The sequence below is a fragment of the Sinohyriopsis cumingii genome, chromosome 3, assembly GCF_028554795.1.
Source record: "Sinohyriopsis cumingii isolate HCF-2022 chromosome 3, ASM2855479v2, whole genome shotgun sequence".
Lineage (NCBI taxonomy): Eukaryota > Metazoa > Mollusca > Bivalvia > Unionida > Unionidae > Sinohyriopsis > Sinohyriopsis cumingii.
The window spans coordinates 53714372-53728863 of record NC_142963.1 but is presented as its reverse complement, the minus strand read 5'-3'; the positions used below and the strand labels follow the sequence as shown (position 1 = coordinate 53728863).

General features: G+C 34.0%; 1 protein-coding gene across 1 annotated transcript in view; it reads right to left on the bottom strand.

The window, feature by feature from the left end:
• LOC149802875 (ferry endosomal RAB5 effector complex subunit 3-like) overlaps positions 1–14492 on the bottom strand; it is a 61627-nt gene that overhangs the window by 22218 nt on the left and 24917 nt on the right. Inside the window, exons 3-6 of the mRNA XM_089952326.1 lie at positions 12089–12234; positions 9674–9855; positions 8282–8381; positions 7574–7695 (exon numbers count right to left, since the gene is read on the bottom strand). Of these exons, the coding sequence (XP_089808452.1) occupies positions 7574–7695; positions 8282–8381; positions 9674–9855; positions 12089–12234 (550 nt within the window). The remainder of the gene's footprint in view (positions 1–7573; positions 7696–8281; positions 8382–9673; positions 9856–12088; positions 12235–14492) is intronic.

Here is a 14492-nt window from a genome sequence, read left to right as displayed (position 1 = left end):
ATTACATGAATCTTACTTTCATTACATGAGATTATATGAATCACATTTTGTGAATGTTTGTGTAAAGTAACTGAATGAGTCGTATGTTTAGAGCTTGAAAGAATCACACTGTATTTGTAGAGTATAAACATATTTTTATTAATTCATTTTCATAAACTTCCATCTTTCATTACATTGTGTTGTGTTGTCATTTAATCCAAGCATCCATTCAGGTCAATCCTGTTACAATCATCTAAAATGTATTTCTTAAAAAAAGTCACTTCATATATTCTCTTTCGATATTTGTATCAGTATACAGAATTCATTACCTTCAATTAGAGAGAGAGAGAGAGAGAGAGAGAGAGAGAGAGAGAGAGAGAGAGAGAGAGGATGGGTGGGTGGGAGTAATCTATACTTGAAAATGACATGTTGCGATAACTTAGATCTTTAAAACCATTGATTTTCTTTTGTTTATAATTATCACTAATTTACTAATTAATTAATTATCAGAATCACTTGTCAACTTTTATTTTTCACTCAGACTACATACATTTATTATCACTGAGCACTGTGGATTTGTTTTACTTTTGTAAATTATTTTCTAAACTATGGCAAATGGAGTAATCGATTATAGTAGTACTTTAAAACAATGGCTGCCATAAGACAGTGGGATTGTAGGAACATGGTACATGTACATAACAGTTATGCTGAGACCTTCTGCTCAGGTCAGATAAAAACCTCATTTGTTTAGATACAAATGGAAACTGCACCAGCAACCACACCCACTGTTGTGTGTTCTGTCTATATCAGCCATAAGACTGACTTGATCCAGAAATGATTAAATGGTTTTTACTTGGATATTGCTGGAAAAAAGTTAAATTTTCCAGGTTCATTTTTATTTGTATTTTTTTCTCCATTTCTCTGTGCTGGAGATAAATATCATCTAAGTGGCAATCATGGATTATCAAAATAACATACCCAAGCAGCAATAACTGGGCTCAGAATTAGATAACAGAATGTTTATTTAAAAATTGTTTTTAAAGGAAAGCAGGCAACATAAAAGCACATTGGCACTGGTGTACAGCATATAAACAGGCAACATAAAAGCACATTGACACTGGTGTACAGCATATAAGCAGGCAACATAAAAGTACATTGGCACTGTATACAGCATATAAACAGGCAACATAAAAGCACATTGGCACTGGTGTACAGCATATAAGCAGTTGACATAAAAGAACACTGGCACTGGTGCACAGCATATATGCAGGCAACATAAAAGCACATTGGCACTGTGTACAGCATATAAGCAGTCAACATAAAAGCACATTGGCACTGGTGTACAGCATTATAAGCAGCAACATAAAAGCACATTGGCACTGTGTACAGCATATAAACAGGCAACATAAAAACACATTGACACTGGTGTACAGCATATAAGCAGGCAACATAAAAGCACATTGACACTGGTGTAAAGCATATAAACAGGCAACATAAAGGCACATTGGCACTGTGTACAGCACATAAACAGGCAACATAAAAGCACATTGGCACTGGTGTAAAGCATATAACAGGCAACATAAAAGCACATTGGCACTGTGTACAGCATATAAACAGGCAACATAAAATCAGTCTGGCACTCATGTACAGCATATAAATAGGCAACATAAAAGCTCATAAGCAGGTTCAAAAGCATTGTGGACTGAAATGACATCATACATGTTGGTAATATTGATTGTAAATGGTCCTGGGAAGAATACTGGTTTGATGATTGGACAATTATCCTTTTCAGGCCTATTGGACAGTTATCTTTTTACATGCCTATTGGACAATTACCTTTTTACATACCTCTATTAAGGAGGGGGTATAAAGTAATCTTTATGTCTTTCAGGCATGCATTAGCATGACAAGTCCTGCAGTTTTTGATAGATTGCCATGAAACATTTAAATATTTTCATTATCATCCAAAGATGCACATATCAACAAAACACTCTGCTGCTGCAATTTTTATCAGAGTTTTTGGAATTTTAATTCTGTAACAGCATTATGATAGATTACTATAAAACTTGGTCAGCATTATAGTTATCATTGTTATCTATGGAATTGCTGCTGAAAATGCACTTGTGATACTTAAAACAAGAAGCGAAACTTTACATTTTTCTTAGCCTATATTATATGATGTATCCATGTCCAATACATGTACTAATACAATGATGCATAATTTGTTCAATGTTTCATCTAATATTTGTATGAAAATAGGACTTCGATCAAACATTTCTTAAAACATTTTGGGATGCTACTATACATACACACCAATAGTATCAAATATTCTTGAAGAGATCGCAGCAAAAATTTAGATGTATTGCCACTATGAACTGTGGTTTAAACATACACTTGACTGAGGGATAGATTTACATGTTATTTTACCTTTTTCAGCTAGTCAGTCAGCTACAGATATACAAAATATTTACAAGTAGAGTTGGATTGAGATGAATATTTTTCACAAATTTCTTTAATTTGACCCTGGCAAAGAGTGGAGGAACCATACCAATGAGGGTTAACTGCACCACCTAGATCAGTGCAAATAAAAAAGATAAGATAATAAATCTTTTCTTTGCTTCCTCTCTTGACAAACTTTCAGAAACATAGTTTAGGCAGATGTATGGTAGAGTTTTAACATTTGTAATCGACAAAATGGCTAGCAAACTGAAACTTGACATATACCTGGTCGAAAAAATATTCAGGACATCTACATTGAGAGATTGATTATGGCTGATTACAGTGCTGTGCAAGCTGGAATAATCTGTCCAAGAAATACGTAAAATGGAAATAATGTTCCTTTAAGAAGTGTTTTTTTTTCTTTCTAAAGTGACAGTTCTTAAAATGCCCATTCTCATGAACAGCAGGTATCCTGACAATGTGAATAATGGTTTTTCAAGTTCCTGAATCATTCAATATTTGTCACAGTGATCTTTATCGTGAAAGAATGTTTTTTTTTTATAGAAAACACAAATAGCAAGGTCAGTTTTGATATACTCCAGATTCAAAAAAAAATTTTAAATAAGAAGACTTGTAAATTCCTTCATTATCTCTTTCAATTCAATTCTGATTGACAAATTTCAAAGCAAAATATAATTAGAAGTAATGAAAAGATAATTATGTCCCATGAGCTAATTAGAATTGGTGAGGTGTTTTGAGCAGCAGTTTTCTCATTAAGAACTGTTTCATCTTAGCTAATAACAAAGTCTTTCAACAATGTTTCATTTTCTAGAAATTGACAAATAAATACCCCCAAAATGTAGAAAATTTACCAAAGCTCTACTCTCCTTTTACCTATCTCTTCCTAGTATAAATCTCCCACATCTCATACCAGAAGCTGAATCACATCGTTGAGTTGATGACTGTTTACAATAATGCAAGCCTAGTCACATGACTGTGACGATCCTTGGATAATAACTAAGTGACAGAAAGAAGAAAAACTGGCAAGTTTTGTAAAACTTTACAAACAATTTAATTATCAAAGTTTTAAATGAAAATGTGAGAGGAACTTACATTATTATGAAGTGAATCCAAAATAATCCTGATACAATTCAATGAATCTCTTAAAGAGTGAAAAGTTCTGTATAAATTTCAAAATAAACTGGTATGGCAGGAATTGTGATGTTATCAAGATGGCTTTGTCCTTTGAATAATTCACAATAATTCCAGACTGATATTATAGTCCAAATAATGAGCCCTTCAGAATGAACAGTCGAAACAACTGATTTTCCTCTCTAATAATATCTAAGTACAATATAAAACACGTCTGCATACTTACAACAAATGAGAATGACTAAAAGAATAGGAATGAATCTGATTGTTCAGTTCTCCCATTGTCAGACATGACTTTGGTCTTCCATAAAAAAGAAAGCTGAAAATTTGTTTTGTAGGGGTTTGGGAGTCCTCCCCCGATGGGGTCCTGAGTGGAAGCACCCCTGATTCAGGGGTCCAGGGGGCCAAAGACCCCGGCCAAAAAAACATTTTACACTCATAAAAAACTGCTCCTGGTGCAACTTATGATCATAAAATAAACCAAAATAATCAGCTGAAAAACTAATAAATTTACCATTAATTTCACAATATTTACTGTCAGATGAAGTTGTTCTCCAATACTATTAATGCTGAAGTTTTTTCATGTGCATGTCAGTGTTCACATAGTAATTAAGTCACAATAATTTGTCAATTTTTGCAGCAAATATATTATACTTCTCTCTTTTGTAGGTGCTGTTCCAAACTCTTCCAAGTTGACTGTGATTACAGTAATTCAGACCTTTCTTGCTGAGGTCACAAAGTGCCAGTCCTCTAGTGTTCAGTTTTCTTATAAACTGACCAACTAAATTTCTGTCAACTTTTCACTCCAGCCATTCCCATTTCCATACAGTTTTTTAAACCTTTATCAAAACTTTTTGTGTCATGCTCTCTCTCCACAATTTGGAACGCCATCTTTTGCAAGCATGCTTCTTCTTTCCATTGTCATCCGTTTCCATTACACGAATATTCATTGGATGAATTTAAACCTTTGACCAATTAGAATATTCCTTGCGAAAGGTGAGTGCTAACTAATATATGGAATGAATAATTTACAAGGGTCGCTGTGAAATGGGACCAGATAGACGGTTTTATAAACAAAATGGATCGGAGATGATATAAAAAACAGACTATATCAAGAAAAATCTGATTCAAGCCAGAAGAAAAGCAGAATTCCACTTTAAAACAGAGAAAAATCATGCCTGCATTATAAGCACCTCTTATAAAGACCATATTTCACAACATATCCTATGTGACAGCTCGTACTACTCAATTCATCTTGAGCTTTCCTATTCATGTTACCTAGCCCAACCAATGGAAAGTTAATGAATTCTTCTATAACTATCCAAACCCTATCAGCCAATGAGAAATTAACCCAAAGCCTTAATTAAGTCTTATTATTAAGATTGTTATTAATAACTGTCAGCATATATGTAAGCATCCATTTATAGATCCTATGTAATTGTATGCTCTTAACAGACCCTACTCATATAGGCAAAATCTAACTGAAGATAATCTGTACAATTTACAGCCATGAATAAAAATTACAAAACTGAGATAAAAATCATGTACCAGGAGTTACAAAAAATATAGATATATGTTACAACTGATTTTTTTAGCTTGTACCAGGAGTTACAAAAAATATAGATATATGTTATGATTTTTTTAGCTCACTGGTTAAAATATGGTAGACAATAAGGGCTATTGTACTGAAACAGTGATATCATCCTGGAATATTACAATCATTTATGGGGGGCCAGAGTGGCTGAGTGGTCTAAAGCACTCTCCGTTATGGATCACTGCCAACTCACCTCTGTCTGCGTAGGTTCAAGTCTCGAATTTGGCTAATGTGGGTATGTGAGAAAGCTTGCCAGCAGCTTCTCGTGGGTCGGTGGTTCTTTTTGGGGTTTTCCCAGGTTCTTCCTCCACCATTAATACTGGTCGCCATTTATAGCCTATCGTGTGCTGAAAAATGGCGTTAAACCCTACAACAACAACAACAACTAAAATCATTTATGACTGTTTCTATTGATGTAATTAATGATAGGCCAACATACAGAGACGAAATTATGCCAGTAACTCGTATTAATTATTGCATTACAAGAAAAGTTGTAAGGAATAATTAATTGTCAGTTAAATCCAATACAAAGAGGGAACTAAACAAGTGAAAATGGAAGAGCAATGTTCCCATAAAATAGCATAGCTGCCATTGTAAAGTACAGAATTAATTCCTTTAATAGCATGTCCATACAAGATGGACAAGTAACACCATCAACCAAATAATGAAATGCTGATGACAAAGATTTGTAAAGAAAACTTTTATAAATGAAAATCATTTTATAGAAAAGCAGGTGCCTTCTGACACATATAAAAGCAAAGAGTGTGAGAAAGAGGTCTGAAAGAGTAAAACATTCAAAAATTGCCAATCCAGAGAAGTTTATTAATTGCAAACAAGTGTTCATTGTAAATAAGGTAAAATGTGGTGGACTCATTATACTTCTCAGAAATTTAAGTATTGAGGAAAGAACATCTTTCCAGGTGTCCATATTATCTTTTCATAGAACAACTGAATACAAAATTATATCAACTCATAGCAACTGAAAACGTGTAAATACTTTTTTAAATTGGTAATTTTAAGTTTTCTGAATCGTGTGATGATTCAATGTCTTATTAGTGACATTGTGTTCATTTCATAAAATGCTTGGGCCATCCATACTGGAATTATATCACTTGCTGTGATAATACAATAGTATCATTTTAGAAATCATTAGACACAGTACGTTCTGTTGATATTGTTTATTGCAAAATTTACATGATTGTCAAGAGTCCTAGGTGGACAAGTGGTTTAAAGCACTCGTCTTTACCGATCATTGCCATCTCACCTATGTCTGAGTGGGTTTGAGTCTCAGGCTTGGCCAATGTGGGTATGTGAGAATGCTTGCCAGTAGGTTCCTGTTGGTCACAGGTTCTTACCAGGGTTTTCCTGGGTTCTTCCTCCACCAGTTATTCTGACTGCTATGTATGGCCTATCTTGTACTGAGCAAAGTTTGTTAAACACTAAGACAAAACAACAACAAAATTATTGACAATATTTGCTGAATGCAGGGTTGGAGACAAATTATAAACAGGTAACAACAGTAGCATCCGATAAAAGCTATAATGACATGTAACTGTGTGTATCAGAAGTTTGGATATCCTTGGGAACTTTTGAGCACTCAATCCCCATAGCAGAACCAGATAACTGAACCAGAGTTCTGTGAAGGACACATACTATGCATGTCCTTGTTTAACATAAGTCTATACATCTATACAGATAAGTGAAATTTTGTGCAGAAACCATTTCCCTTTCAGTTAGTGACCTTGACCTCCTACACTTTGACTCCAAAACTAACAGGCTTCTTCCTTACTGCAAGGGCAAGTCATCTACAAAATTTAAGCCTGGTTTAGGTCTCTGGCAGAGAACTAATGTTATTGTGCAGAAACAATCTTTCTTCTTTCAGTCATAGTGACTTTAACTTTTGTTTTTCGATATCCCTATTGCAGGCCTTCAACAAAGTTTGGTAACTACAGACGGTGGAGAACTTAAGTTACTGTGTGGAAACTATTTCTCTATTTTCAGTCACAGCAACACTAAGCTTTGACCTTATCACTTTGAAAATGATTTCTTCCTTGCCCCAAGTAAAAGCCTTCCATAGAGTTAGATAATTGTGAATGGTGGAGAACTTGAGAAATCATTTTTTCTTGAAATTGATAGGGTACTTTCTTACTCCAAGTGCAAAGCATCCACAAAGTTTGGCTGAGTGTAGATGGTAAAGAACTAAGGTTATTTTGTGCAGAAAGCATTGGTATTCTTTCAGTCACAGTGATCTTCACCTTCAATCTTTCGGCCTTGAAATATATAGTTTTTTCCTTAACCATGTGCAAACCATCCACAAACATTGGCAACTGAAGACAGTGGGAACTCAAGTTCTTTTGGTCATAGTGAGCACACACCCCAATGCTAGAGCCAGATACAAGTTATACTCACATGTATTTTGGAGTGCGAGAGGTGTGAGTATCCTCATGAACTTTGAGCACCCAATCTCTGTACTCCCTCTTTTGAATCTCCTGCTGGTTACTCAGCTCACTGGCCCACTTGCTCTCAATCAACTGCAAAAGGTGTCAAATCATCTTTAGAAGACATCTCTATAAAGCAAAACCATATCTTTACCATACTCTTAGATTGCTGCTCTGGAATAATCTCATATTGTTTATAATGTCATCAAAGATGTGAAACCAAACTGACTATTAAACTGGTAATGAGTACTCATTCCCAAGAAAGAAGTATCACTTGTGGTAATAATAATGTCATGCAACAAGTGTTTTTATTAATTTCAAGATGATTCTTCCTAAATGCTAATGTCTTGAAATCTTAGGAATCCATTCTTTTTCTTCCAGATCTATCATTTTCTTTCTACTGAAAACAAATAACCAGAACAATGCATTGTGCTAAGGTCCAGCTGTTTAGAAGATATTTTTGTGCCCCCCCTCCCCAGTTACAATATGAAGATAAGTCAAACTTTGAAGACCACAGTCACTTTAGGATGGGAAAAATGTCCCCTGAGCTAACTCTGGACAGCGATCAAATATGCTGAATCTACACTGTCTGCAGTTGAATTTGTCATGTGAAACATTATCTACAAATTTTAGCCTTTTTGATTTGGATATATTTTTGTTTCATTTTGACATGCCTTACCTGCATATTATCAAAATGTTGTTGAGCCATTCTGTTAATCTCTTCATCAGTGTATTTTATACCCACTTTCTGAACAGCACTCTCCATTTCTTCTCGCTGTCTAAAATTGAAATATATTTGCATTAAACAAATAATATGTCAGATATAATCCTGATTGCTTTTTGTATCACCTATTTTTTTATTAACACATTTTTGAAGTTTTTGAAAACAAAGAACAAATGTTCAGGCATTGTGAATTATTGATTATTCTTGAAGAACCAATTTTCATGGATTTGTAGTGCTATAAATGAATAATCCAAAGACCCAATACAGGAACATCAAGCTGTGAAAAAAAAAATTAAGTACCAATGACAATGTTGTCTTTTTGTTCTTGATAAAAGCCTATTACAAATTTTGCCATAGTCCTGTATATAACTTTAGTCACCAACCTAGTGTTTCATCAACACACGGATAGCAAAATGCTCCTCACAGCTCAAACTCTTTCAGAATATATCACTGATGTAAGGCTGTATAGGTCATCAAAACCCTAATCCATCAACTCCATGCATTAGTACATTGTTATGCTGAATGGATCCTACCTTACTTTCTTATCATTGACTAAAATAAAGTAAAAAACAAGGGAAAACCAGACTATAATTGGCAGTTTAATGTACTTTATGTTGATATCATTGGCATACTGTGATGCCTGCTGTGTCCTACCTTATAACATCATCATCCATGTGCTCCATCAATGCAAGCAAAGAGTTCTTGACTTTTTCCCTATTACATAATAGGCAAAATCTTAAACATTTCTGATAAATGATCATGATAAATGCAATCTAAATTGAGTGTAATGCAGTTATCCAAGTGTATGTTTTTCTCCAAGTAGCATTTACCACCATAAATACAGTGTTCTCGTAGTGGCATTAAACTACAAAAGGGAGGTAACCTGACATAAGGAGTAAATGATAAAATGTCCAAGGTAAATATAATTTCAAGAAACTCTTGTTGCTAATCATATATTTTGTCAACTCTCTCCTTTTCTGGACTAAAACAAATTTTGGCTGGACCAAGATCATAACAAGTGTTGATTTTGTTATTGTCTGTACCTCAGATTACAGTAATTTGGAATCAAGTTTACTGATTACAAAAATGTCAAAACTCCAAGGCTGCAAGTTTTACAAAACATCACCAGGCAAATCTGCACTGATGTTCTGCACAGGATTAGATTTCATGCAATGTCACAGTGCATACAATTTCAGAGACTGGAAAATGATGGAATTTTGCTTTTTTTGATGGAAAGAATTATGGCATCACAATAACAATAAATGGAAGCATATTGTGGATATTTGGTCATTTGTATTTGTATAGAAATTGTAGCATAAACAGTTGTATCAAATTTGTCCTCCATACCTCTTTTCTAGATGTTCAAGATCCTGATCACGCTGATGTATAAGGTCCCCAATAGTCATAGCATATGTGTGTTCTAGGTTGAGAAGAGTCTCTAGGGCAGGGGAGTGAATCAGAGTGTGATACACTTCAGAAAACACTTGGTCTGCACTGACTTCCTCTGGCTGGGCATAACTTTTCACCTCCTGTGTTTAAAAAAAAATTCAATAAATGTTAGAGAAATTAAGATTCTGTATTTCATTCTCTACTGTAATATTGTCACACATAACTAATCCAGCTTTCAACAAAGTTATAAATCATCACAAATACTTTTATATCCCTTTCCATTCTCTATGATTTGAAAACTGTTTATATCTACTCATCCTATTGAAAAGTCATACCAAATATGATCACATAGTAATTCTCTGCTCACTTGTTTATAATGGAGAAATAAAAGCAGTAAACGCTAAGCAAGATAACTAACGGTGAATTATGTTAGAAGATAAGAGGCTACATTTAAAGGGGGATCAGGCCCCAAATTTACCATTTCAATGATTTGCACTTTGTTTTCATGTAGTAATTGTTAATAATTTAGACTAAAAGCATGGATCTGATGTATTTATTTTCTCAGTGTGACTTATATAATGTAAAAGTCTGAACATACACAGATATTGCACTTCTAAAACTGAACATGCAAATGTTTTCTAATTCTTTGCCATAATTTATTTTATTTTTCTCTCAATCTATCAGTGACCACATTGACTGTATATGTAGCATCAGCCATTTCAGTTTGTTAAAATTTTACAGAGACAGGTGTTTGATTTCATAGCCTATTGCATATTCCCTAAACAACAGTTTTTATATTAGAGAATTTTTATTTGTATTTTAGTGACAGTCACTTCTCAATAGAAAACTGGTGATTCTTGAACCAACTTTTGTGAGGGTCATAATTTTAAGTGCAATTATTCATGCAGAATTTCATAACATTAATGAATGAAGGGTTATCAGATAAGGAAGATTTTTAAAAAAGTTTACGCAGAATCCTCCACATACATTAGCTTAAAATAGGATTTCAATGCATACAAAACAAATACATGCACATAATTCTTTTTAGAGGATAACAAAATCCTTAAAACTGTTTATACACAGTAAAGCCCACATCATTACTTTCTCTCTGGGACATAAAGAAGTGGTATGATTTTTATCCCAGTACTAGTAGTTCGAGGCCACTGCACTGACACTTTCAATGTTTGCCTTTACAAAACTGAGACAGAAATACACCCTGGATATCAACTTCCCACTTAAAACAGCATGGTTGATTGTGGACAATGAAGAAGCAATGAACAGATGAGGCAATTGTCTTATTAAAGTCAAAGAGGATATGAGTATGTTAGTGTGTAACAATGGCATACAACAGCAGAAAATGGCAGAAGTAAACAGGGCATTTTACCATCTGATGTTTCAAAAACTGAGGTGCTCAAAATTGGTACAGGGTGCTTCAACAATGTTATTCACTTAATTGATGAGAATCTTATTCAATATGTGCACTTTAGATTTTAATCACTCATGCTCTTTCTTTTAGATTTCATTCTTAAGGGTTTAATGTGGATTCTTGTTGATATGTTGCACATTCTACTTTCGGTATAGTAAGAATTTCTTCCCTACATGTACCATGTAAGCATATGGTTGATCCAGTTATAACCATAACAGTATTACTGGTACTTAAACAGATAATGCATCATATCACACCTGAAAATTCTATATCTTTTTCATTGGTTGGTGGGGGACAGGAGATTATGAAGGTATGACAAAGATATGTGACTCTGCTGACAGGCTCATGCTCACAAGGTTCACTAGCATGCATACATAACAGTTATTCATTCTCCATTGGTTTGAAAGTATTTTTTACAAAAATACTGTATATTTTATTTCTTTTACATTATGCAACCATGTAGTCTTCATTTTAGATCATTTACCCCACATATTTATTATTAAACTAACTTCCCTTAAAGTACCTACTAAAATTGTTTCAAGACTTTTTTTAATGTATGCAGTACTAGAGTAAAAAATATCAACTCAAGACAAGACCTTTTACTGTGTATCATGAAACAACATGGCTGGTGACTCCCTGCTTTATTGAAACTAAAATCATTTCTCCACATATACTGAAAATTCAATCAAATTAGGAAACATTTCAAAGCTGAAGACTTTTTAAAATTTATATACACGTTATATACAGCATCAGTTATAAAGATGTAGCAGCCACTCTGACAAGCAAGATGACAATTTTTCAACCAGGTTCCAATTATGTAAAACTCACATTAGCTGTAGTCAGTGGAGTGTAATCTATTACTGTTTGACTTGACAGATGTGTAGTTTGTGAAGCTAGATTTTACACTGATGCACATAAGATTCCTCTCTATACTTCCTTGTTCTCACCAGTGTGAAGGCTTTGGTCCAATGGTCCACCAGTTTGTCTACATCTGTCTCCCCATTCCTCACTTTTGTAATAGCCTCCTCTGCATTTTCATCATTAAGTATATTAGTCTCCCTTGTCACAAACTCTTCTAAACTTTTGGACAAATCTGTAAAAAATTCAAAAACAAAAAGGTAAAATCTTTGCAACATTACAAAATTACCACTTAGAAGGCTACAAGTAAGCAGTCTTATTTGGGGTCTGATTATTGGGGTGGGGGGGCACCATCATGTCATCCAATGACATACGGAGGTAAGAGACCTGGGCTGGTCTCAGCAGGTACTGAACTTGTGACCCTTGGATTACGAGTCTGATGCTATACCATCTAAGCTACTGCAGCTCCCAAGTCTTTATAAACAGGAGGTCTTTATATACAGGAGGTCTTTATATACTGGAGGTCTTTATAAACTGGAGGTCTTTATATACAGAAACAAATCCTGTAAGTGGATTCAAAAGAAATGAAGCATTGATATATTAAATGATAAATAAGTAGGTAGACAAACAGAAAGACAGATGGATGTACTGATACTGGATAGATAGATAGCATGCAAGGTAAGAAGGTAGGCAGACAGCTTGCTATGTAGGTAGATGGATGCATGGATAGACAGACAGAAAGAAAGAAAGACAGGCTGAAAGAAAACAGATAAAAACTGAGCTAATAAAGCGCAGGTGATAAATACTTATAATGGATACACTAAATATTAATTTCACTCCTTATAATCACATGAAGACCAAGCAGTTTAATTCAATAATGGACTGTCCGTACACCAGTTTTCTTGGAATTTCAACAGTTTCTGGACTAACATGGGGCTGATTTGTGGACATATCGCTAACAAACATTGAGTGCTTGGAAAAATTCAATTGATAGAACAGGGATTCCACTTGTTGTTTAGGTACAAAGGTCAGTATACACAAAGGAATTAATTTACTGCAAACTACCAAATATTGGGGCTTTTACAGGATATTCTCCATTGAATTTGTTGCTACAAGGTTGTATTCTACTATTGCCAGTAATGTCTAAAACTAGTAAAAGTGGTAAAGAACAACTTGCTGGTTTACTTGTGACTTTCTAAATCAGGAGGTGGTCACCATACTGCAAGCAAATTCAGTAGAAAGTTCAAAGGGTCTAAAAAAATGGTAGTCCCTAGAGGCAGATGGTTGCTGAAGCAATTTGTTATGAGAATGAATTGACTGTATACTTTTCATAACTTCTTTGAAATGCATATTATCAGGATTAATTGTCATGGCTCATTTCTCGAAGCTATATGAAATTTAACAAGGGCTGATTTAACATACACACTGAAAACATAGAATCATTATTTACTGAATTAATGGTGCATTTGCCAAGTTTTTCCTCCGAATATTTGTGCATCTATTAATCTATCCTTTGAGTATGCAAGTGTATGTGAACATATGCATGGTGTTATGACTCTGTGGTCTTAAACTCAGTAACAGAAAGAAGCAAAACCAACAAGTTTTTTTAAAACTTAACAAATAAATTTAATTCTAATTGTTTTAAAATGAAAATTGAAGAGGGACTTACATTATTATGAATTAAATCCAAATAATCCTGAAATGTTCTATACAAGTTCAAAAGAATCAAGTGCTCAAAATAAATTCTGGATCCACAAATGTGCTGATGTGTCAACAGTCTTGATGTATCACAATGGCATTGTCCAGAACTCCTTTGAATAAATTCACAGTAGTCCCAGAATATTTTATTCCCAAGTCAAAGACCACTTTTAATTCCAATGAATAATCCAAACAAATGATATCCTCTAAAATTATTTCTAAACACAACAATAAACACTTCTGCCAAATGATATTAAAACAAGAACATAGGAAATAAGAATGAATTAATTGATCAACTCTCTAGTTATATACACAATATGGCTGTATTACAACTCTTAAATCAAAATACTTCTTACAAGATACTTGTCACAATACCCAAGATCTCAACTGAGCCCACATGACTGAACCATCCAATGGGAATTTACCCAACACTTGTATACAGGTTTATTACAATTAATTTTAAAACCTGTCAACACCAATTTATAGCACATATACAATAGAAAGAGACATGCCAAAAGTGGTTGCTAAATTGGAATGTCAGAATTTGACATAGAGTACTTGGTCAATACAGTTCATATTTTAAATACTCCATTATCCTATACTCTTAAAGCAAAAGAGACCAAAAAGTTTATCTCCTGTACTTTTCAAAGCCCTAAAATTGAATGATTCCTCTTTAGGCTTCCTCTGTAAATATACAACATAAGTGTGATACCATGTGATTTATAACTCTTGTGTGCTGAATGACAGCAAACACAATATCTTTGCAACAACATAAATTAATCCTAGGAACAAAAC